The sequence below is a fragment of the Drosophila elegans genome, unplaced genomic scaffold (assembly GCF_018152505.1).
Source record: "Drosophila elegans isolate 14027-0461.03 unplaced genomic scaffold, ASM1815250v1 contig_748, whole genome shotgun sequence".
Classification (NCBI taxonomy): domain Eukaryota; kingdom Metazoa; phylum Arthropoda; class Insecta; order Diptera; family Drosophilidae; genus Drosophila; species Drosophila elegans.
In genome coordinates this window covers 200,428-209,284 of record NW_024546103.1, presented here as the reverse complement: position 1 = coordinate 209,284, position 8,857 = coordinate 200,428, and the positions used below count along the sequence as shown (strand labels likewise).

General features: G+C 47.6%; 2 protein-coding genes and 1 long non-coding RNA gene across 3 annotated transcripts; all 3 read left to right on the top strand.

Annotated features, from left to right (window-relative positions):
• The first annotated feature begins 280 nt into the window (after positions 1–280).
• Positions 281–1,582, top strand: LOC121467790. Its single transcript, XM_041710069.1, has 3 exons — positions 281–999; positions 1,092–1,427; positions 1,492–1,582. The coding sequence occupies exons 1-2, from the start codon at positions 957–959 to the stop codon at positions 1,424–1,426; spliced, it is 378 nt and encodes a 125-aa protein (XP_041566003.1). The 5' UTR covers positions 281–956; the 3' UTR covers position 1,427; positions 1,492–1,582.
• A 2,960-nt stretch (positions 1,583–4,542) lies between these two features.
• Positions 4,543–5,362, top strand: LOC121467789. Its single transcript, XR_005977831.1, has 3 exons — positions 4,543–4,613; positions 4,723–5,034; positions 5,100–5,362. It is a non-coding gene; the product is annotated as an uncharacterized LOC121467789 (long non-coding RNA).
• A 509-nt stretch (positions 5,363–5,871) lies between these two features.
• LOC121467791 lies at positions 5,872–8,095 on the top strand. The gene is made up of 3 exons (XM_041710070.1): positions 5,872–5,886; positions 5,948–7,904; positions 7,982–8,095. The coding sequence occupies exons 2-3, from the start codon at positions 6,840–6,842 to the stop codon at positions 7,988–7,990; spliced, it is 1,074 nt and encodes a 357-aa protein (XP_041566004.1). The 5' UTR covers positions 5,872–5,886; positions 5,948–6,839; the 3' UTR covers positions 7,991–8,095.
• The last annotated feature ends 762 nt before the right edge of the window (positions 8,096–8,857 follow it).

Sequence of the window (8,857 nt, the reverse complement as noted above, 5' to 3'; positions counted from 1 at the left end):
CACTTCCTTCATGGTCCTTGGCTCAGGCATCCGCCTAATAGCTGCTACACGTCCTGGATCCATCCGCAGACGACCTCCACCCACTATGAAGCCGAGGTAGGTCAAAGACTTGAAGCAAAACTTCGACTTGCTCAGCCCAATGGTTAACCCTGCTTCCTTCAGGCATTCAGCGACTCGGCGAAGATACTTCAAGTGCGTTCTTATGTCGGGCGCTAGTATTAGCAGATCATCCAAGTAGACGAACACATTTGAGCGGATTTCAGCGGGAATTACTCGGTCCATGAGTCTCACCAGCCTCTGTGATGCGTTGCAGAGTCCGAAAGGCATCACACGGAACTGGTAAAGAGGCCGACCAGGAACCGTAAAGGCTGTGTATTCCTTGCTGCTCGTGTCCAACTCAATCTGCCAAAAAGCGAACTTCAAATCCACGCTGGAAATGTAGTATGTTTGCTCAATTCTGGACAGGATGCCGTCTATGCTGGGCAACGGGTAAGCATCTTTGATGGTCACATCATTAAGCTTACGTGCGTCTAAGCAGAACCGGTGTTTTCCAGATCTTGACACTACGGTGGTGCGGTTACTCCAGGGGCTTTTGCTCTCCTCGATGACTCCGAGCGCTAGCATCTTGTCGACCTCGTCCTCGACCACCTTCTGCTTCGCGGGAGACATCGGATAGGGTCGATCCTTGAACACTTTGGCTCCGTCCATCAGCTCAATAATGTGTTTCTCCAGACTGGTGGTACCTAAGCCATCCCTCTCGAAAGTCAAGAACTGCTGCTTGATCTCCTCCAGCTCTTGTTCCTCGGCCTTGGAAAGCGTCCAGGACTCGGGATCGGGTTTCTCCTCATCGTCATCCTCGACTTCCGCGTAGTGTTCCATCTTCCTGGCGTGTAATTCTTCGGCCTTCTTCACGCCTTCCGAATTTATGTGGCCTATAATCGCTGGGGCCAGTCCGAATGCTTGCCAAAAATCAACTCCAAAATAAGCTGGCTGCTCCAGGTAAGGACACAAGTAGAAGAGAATGTGCTCTGTCCGTCCTCGGTATTCCACCGGTAACTTGACCCGTCCTATAATTGACCGATCCTCTCCAGAGGCCGTACGGACTGCGGATAAGTACTTCTGGACGGGCACATCCAAGGCCTCGACCAGCTCTCTGCCACCTTTTCCAAGCAGACTCACACTCGCTCCAGTGTCCAACAACCCCGTCAGTTGCTTGGTCAGAACTCGGACTGCGGCGAACGGTCTGGGATCTCGCGATAAACTGCGCCTCACGGCGGCCACTGCTTCGCGTCGGCAGTTCCGACGTTTGCGAAATCGCTCCCTGGCCTTTTGCACCTTACGAGACACCATACGCATCCCGCCCAACTGGTGCTCTGAGAAGATCCTGTTCCTGGTCTCTAGATACCGTCGCATCCTCTCCGCATAAGGTAAGTATCGTAATGCAAACTTATTACTATTTTTAGAAGGTAAACATTTATCTAACCCTACCAGCTCTTCTTCTCTGCGGAACTCCTGTTTGGACGCATCCTCTCCGCCCTCGGATCGCCCAGCCGACCGTTTTCCGCACAATCCGGACATTTGGGAGACACGGTGTCGGGCTTCCCGCATCGGTAACAGAACACTCTGCGTTCTGTTGCTGCGCAGTCACGGAACCCGTGATCCACGGCTCCGCAATTCCAGCAGCCGGCTCGGAACGGATTTTTAGGCTTCGCCCGCACTTCGTCCACCTCTTGCCACGGAGGATCCTCAGCAGGATCTGGGCCAATCGCCTCGCTAACCTTGGCCTTTTCCGCCAGAGGATACCGCATCGGCTGCGTGTACGTGGTCCGTCCACGTCGTCCAAAACTGCGCTCCACCTCGCAGCACTCTTCCCGCAGTTCATCCACCGTGAGCACGTCCATCGCGTAGACAAACCTTGCGATGCTCTCCCTCAATCCCTTTTTAATAATCTTCACCAGCTGCCGCTCTGACAGTGGCCTTTTCAGTCGAGCCGCCAACTGCTGCATCGCATGGATGTAATCGCCAACTCCTTCTCCGGACTGCTGCTCCCTCTGCAGAAGTTGGTGCATCCGATCGTGCTCCGTCTGATGGCATCGGAACCTATCCATCAGCGAGGCTCGAAGCTGGGACCACCTGTCCACCCTGCAGTGACGCACGTGCACCCAGTACCACTCCCGAGCCCGCCCAGTGAGCAGCAGGTGGAAGTTTCGGAGCACCTCTTGCCACGGACATTGGCACTGCCGCTGCAGGAACTCCAACCGGAAGAGAAAATCTTCCACCGAGTTTCGCTCATCCTCCCCGTCGAAGGATACGCCCCACCGCTCAATTCGCCATTGCTGGTTGGCGGCTGCCGGCCCCACATTGGCATACAGACGCGGCTCCTCCCGGAACTCTGAGGCCCTGCGGTCCTCAATGCACCAGCTGCGGGCCGGGCCATCGTCTCGGCGCGACCTGAAATGATCCGGAGGATACCCGGGACTGCTACTTTCCAACTCCTGGAAATCCAGCGGCCTCCTCGTCGGTTTGGGTGGCACCCTCGGCGGAGGTAGCCTGGAACCGTCCCTGCCGGTGACCTGTGTGTTCTTCGGCACCGCACCTTGCGGGGCTTGACCAGGGATTCCCGCGTTGATCCTTGAATCCGGACGCCTTCGCTCATCCGGCATGCTCTCCAGGGGGAAGCTGAGGCCGCTGAGCAGCAGGCCTTAACACCTCGTTCATCAGCTTCATCATCTCCAGGAAGCCACTTCGGATCTCGTCCCTCAGTGCCTGATTGATCCCGCCTTCTTGGGCCTTCCGATGGGTCTCCGCCGCCTGTGCCAAAGCCACATTAACGGCCGACCTTGCCGCGGAATCTACAAAGGGATCGTCGAGTCTTGCGTCCTTATCGTCCAGCTGCAATAACTCATCCGCTGCGGAACCAATTCCCTCCAGGATCTGCTGCTGCCTTAGGTCCTGCTGCAGCTCTGTGTCCTGTGGTCCTTTTTGCTCTTGTTGCAGTCCCTGGCGCAAACGGGCAAGCGGAGTCCTGGGCAACCCTTCCGATATGCGCGGCAAGCCAGCCTCGGTAGCGCCCTCCACATCCGTGGACCACATCTTTTCGTCGTCCTCGCCTGGAAAACCTTTCGACCGAAGCAGGTGATCATGCTTGCTGCCTTGTCGCTTTGACATCTTGAATTTTGATAACCCCTAACACGACTTCTGAAACCCCGAATTCAACGTGGCCACCAAAAGCCCAAATTATGTATAAATAATTAAATTATACTGAATGCTAGTAAATAATAATAAACAATAAATAAACACCACTAAATAATATGCACCTAAATAATACGAATACCTATATTACCAGGCCAATAAATAATAATAATAAATAAATAGAAACAATAAACCATAACCCATAAGAAATAAATAAGAAAATATATTAAATACCCACAAATACCTAAGGCTAAATAAATTCACACCAAATATTAGCTCTTATCAAAAAAACAAGTCCCTCGACTAAATTTCTTTCTCTATTTTTATTTTTATTTTTTTTTTCCAGCCTCAATAAGGGGAGATGGAGCCGATCCCCAGCCGGTAGACTCCGCGCCAGTCGTCTTGCGTCTACAATTTCGTCCGAATTCTCACTAAACAAACCGCTCGTCAACTGGACTAACTTTCAGCTGTGCTGAAAGTCGCCAGTTAAGGACTTCGGCTGTTTGCAGGATCGCATCGGATTTCCTTTTGGACTTTGCGTTTTTCATTCAAGTCGCGGTGGCCGAGCAGCGCGTGACGAAGTCACGGGTCACGACCACACATTTAAGTTTTAAACCGATATGATCTGAAAACGCCAATACCCAGAAAACCCAAGGATCTGCACAAAAAAACACAACTACACTGTAACCCCAAAACAAGACATTCATTAAAATTACGTTAACAAAAAAAATATGTCCCTAATACCTATATCACAGTTTAATCACCGTTTTTGGTTTAACCTTTCGTGCTTATTGCACGGACGACCTGGGATGCGAATCCTTCGATTTTCTTCGAAGAGGATGTCACCGCCAAATCACAGCTAATCCCTGTGAACTGTGCTTCGGGAGCAATTGTCCTACTTCTAGTGGACACGCCTCCCTTTCTTCCTACAAAATTTAAACAACTTTTCTCCACCAGTCCGCATCCCGGTGCAATTGCATGTGTGTCATGCAAGCCACCGTTCGTGGGCTGGCTGGAGATAATAAATATGCGAGACGCCGTCGACTCGGCTATCACATATTTTATTTGTTAAATTGGGCGCCATATTGTTACGGAACTGCATCTTTCCCGGAGGGCAGCGCCGGCTAGCCACGGAGTCCCAGGGCGGAGTACCCCCTATGCCCTGCAGTCCGAACAATCGATTCCGACTCATCGGACGTCTCACGTCGATTTACCATCTCTAGCACAAATCAAAACAAAACAAAACTATGTTTACATTAAGCAACTAAGACAATTCGACGAAATTGGTGGCTTCGATGTCCTTGCCACGACGCACCCACCCAACCTTGGGTGCCCCAAGAAAGATGTGGGGGCACACCCCATCTCCGGCAGACCGGAGTCTATTCCTGGTGGATTAGGATCGGCTCATCTCCCCGCCCAAGGTAACTCACACAACCATTTCGGTGGCTTGTTTACATTTAATTCTTGGTGAGATTAATAAGTAAATACATTCATAATTGATTCCTACTGATAATCTATTCTTTTCGTTAGAAACTTTAAGGCCGATCTCAGACCGTCGCCCAGATGAGAAGCGGTCAAAGCGGAAACAACCGAAAGGGAAATTTTTAGACGCTTGAAGTTCCAAGTGTCAGGCAAAGTCGCCGCACGGCACTAAATTTGGAGGCGTTCGCCAGCCGGGTCGCCTAATCCTGAGGAGCTCCAAGGGAAAAGAAGGGACGTGCTAACAAGGTAAGTACGCTAAACAAATCCCACAAGTCATTAAATTTCGCGACCCAATTTAGATGTAGTTGGACGCGGGCTAGGGTTCGGGCTTGAGCCTCTAAATTTAGATTAGATTTCACAGTAAGTACTTTACAATCTTGACTATATGATATCACAAAACAATAACTAAAACTAATTTTTTTCAGAGTTCAACGTCGCATGTGTTGAAACTGCAGCAGGAAAAACGCTGATGGCGAAGACCAGCGCGACTCCGCACGGAGCCAATTGGTCCGGAGGATAGCGTAGCGTGGCCGGAAGCAGGGCGTCGGTGGACTTGGAGATGACCACGTGGCCAGCGCGGGCATTCGTTCCCGGAACGGACTCACCGAGGGAATCTCCGTATCTGGCCGTCTTGGCGGCAGTCGCTGTAGCTGCTGGCGCTAGAGGCTGCCGCTGCTGCTACTGATCGCTGCTGCTACTGATCAATGCTGCTGCGGCTGATGTTGCTGCTGCTGATGCTGCTGCGGCTTATGCTGCTGCTGATGCTGCTGCGGCCTATGCTGCTGCTGATGCTGCTGCGGCCAATGCTGCTGAGGCCAATGCTGCGACGGCTGGTGGTCGACGACCAGGTTAGGTCCGCCTGGTAAGTTTTCACTTCCCAAATGTTTAAATTTCCGGGGCCCTTTAGTTAGGGTCCCCGGCGGCTTCAATATAAAAAAACACTGTAATTTACAAGTTCCGGACTAATAAATAAACACTCACTTTGAGTTATTCAAACACTAATCACGAACTTAAATTTTGGGTTTTTTCTGACCGTTCTCCTACTACTTCTTGCAGCAACTAAAGCAAAACCCTGACCTACACCAAAGTCGCTCGCCATGTTCCCTCCCGCTCTCTCAAGATGGGTCAGCGAACGTATTCAAGGCCATCTAACCCAGTTAACGAGCGAACCGGGCTAAATTTAAATAGCTAGATCCTCTCCCGCTATCAATAGTCGGTGTCACCACCAAATCTTATCGATAGCGGAACCTGCTGACGTATCGGTTCGTTTCAGTATTTTCCCGACGGCTTCAACTGAAAATGCAACAGACACCGTTAGCTTCCGGTGCAGAGCTGGACATTGGACCCTCATACGGCAAGCGTAACATGTTCGACTTCGGCCCGCACAAAGATGACACACAGTGAATTAACGGTGCAACAGTGGACCTTGGACCCGATCACGCGAACTGGAGAAGAAGGATACCTGGATCATCGCCGGCTATAAAAGGGCAGCGCAGATCACCCCGTAGTAATAGAGCTAGAATTAAAGCGAGTTCGTGTACGCGAGTGCCGGGATCAAGATCGCAAAGTCGAGACGCCGAACGACGAGGCTTCTTCGAGGCTGAGACTACAACGCTAAGATCCAACGGGTGCTAGGTCGTGAATAAATCGAATCGTGGATGGGCGAAGAGGCAGAACATAGTTCTACCTGCTAGACCGATCCCACAACCTCTCTTACGTAGCGAGCGAGCAATAAGAATCAGGTCGTTGCATTATATTTTTCTTTAAGTTAAAAGGCATATGTATGTATATATATATATATTGTTAGCAGTATATTGGAAGCTGTATAGATCAAGTGGATATAAGATGTGACTATTTAATAATTTAATAATAATAACACTTATGTTCCATTCCGATGTTCCAATAATGTAGAATAAGTAGTAAGGACTATGTGAAGATCAGAATAGGGTAACACTTGAATTAAGAGAGACAATTGGAAGCAGACGTGAAAAAGCTAAGCTGAACAGCAATTAAATAAAATAAAAACTCAAGAATTGAAATAAATAATATAAACCTGCGTCAACAACTTCAGAAGTGGGATAGTCCCATTAATACATTCGCCTACATAGCCATACCTGAGAGCACACATTTTTTTTCCGCTTTTATAATTACGACGCCATTCTGAAATGGACAAGACACAAATTGGTGAGTGGCTACAAGCCAACGAAATCGAGTTCCCTGCAAGTGCAACTTTAAGGCAATTGCGAAAGCTCGCTTTTGATGCTGGATACCAAGAAGTGGCTGAAATCCCAGAAAGCATATTAGAGGAGGAGAACTCCAAAATGGAAGTATTAAGCCAAGGAGCCGCTACCGAAGGCATCCAGACATTGGAAGAAGAAGAAGCACTGCTTGACGCCGCCATAAGGGTTGCTGAGAAGAAGAAAATATTGGCCGGATTGATGAAAAACGTCGACAAAACGACAGATGACCTCCAAATGGTGAAGCACCTCGTGAGCCCGTTTTCTGCCACTGAAAATGAGGAAGCCCTTAAGTGGATTTTGAATTTTGAGAGAGTCTGCAGAGATATCAACACATGTACAAATTTTCAACTGCGCTGCGTACGAATGTTGATGAAATCGGGTACAGATGCCGACTTGTTTGTGAGTGTTGATCGATCGAACACTTACGACGAATTTAAGATAAATTTCATAAAAACATTCGGTCGTGGAAGCTCAACTGCTGATATTGTATTGCTACTTAAGGAAACCATGTTCAACCCCGCGAAGAACACCGTTATGGGATACATACTTCTGATGGAGGAAATTGCTATGCGTGTAAATATTGACGAAAAATTGACAGTGCAGTTCGTCATTGATGGTTTTCGCGATCGTTCAGCCAATATTGCTATATTGTACACAGCAACAACAATCGCACAATTGAAGGAATTGGCTTGGAAGTATGCCAATCTAAGGAAGAAGTCACACAATTTTCCTCAGCGCATGGAAAATACTGGAGGAGATCGGAAAACAGTCCGGTGCTACAATTGCTCTGCTTATGGGCACTACGCTTCGTCGTGCACTGCGCCGAAACGCGAGAAGGGATCTTGTTTCCGTTGTGGATCCCTCCAACATATGCTAAAGGATTGTCAGCAGAAGCCAGCAAGTGATCCGAGAGTGGTGGGAGCAGCCAACAACCAGCCGATACGAGATGACGAAGAGGAGCCTAATATGTTTATTCCGATTTTTAACCAGGTAGGAGTATATTTTTACACTGATTGCCAACATAAGCCTAACGTAACTCTTCTGTCTGCCATGTTCGATACGGAAAGCGCCATTAATTTAATTCAGCACTCTGCGATTCCTTATAAAAACTTTAGCAATATACTGGTCCCGGCGAATTACTATGGAGTTAATGGATTTAAAATTAAAACATTCGGAAAAATTTTTGTCAGTCTCGTTTTTCAAAACATAGAAGAAGAAATTTCATTTTTTGTTGTACCCAATAATTATGTTTCAACTAATGTTCTGTTAGGCCGTAAGTTTTTTGAGAAATTTGGAATAAAATTGATTTCTAAGGATAAGGTAAAAGAAATTGTAGAAGTGAATTTATTTAAGGATAGTGAACCATTGAAAATAGTGAGTATTGAACCAATAAATAGACTTCAGAATAGTGAAACATATAGAGGCAGTGACCATTTAGAAAGCAGTAGAGATTTTGAAGAGTTGTATATAGAAAATGAAATAGTTAGTGACGACAGCATTCCGTATATATATAGTATTGATGTATTTCAGGATGATGAAAGTTTTGACATTGACCCGAAGTTAAGTGATGAAGATCGAAGCGAACTCAGTGAAATAATAAGATTGAATTACTTATGTTTATCTAACATCCCAGCGATCCAACATAGTTATGAAATGAGGCTAAGACTTAAGTCTGAAGAACCGGTACGCACTGTACCAAGAAGACTGTCGTATCAGGAGAAGAAAGAAGTAGATTCAAAAATTGATGAGTTATTGAAAAAAGGATTCATAAGAGAAAGCAATTCACCCTATAGTTCCGCTATCGTTCTTGTTAAGAAAAAATCTGGAGAAAAGCGTATGTGTGTAGATTATAGACAACTTAATAAGATAACCGTTCGAGACGGATACCCCCTTCCCCTCATAGATGACTGCTTAGAGAGATTATAAGGAAATAAGTATTTTAC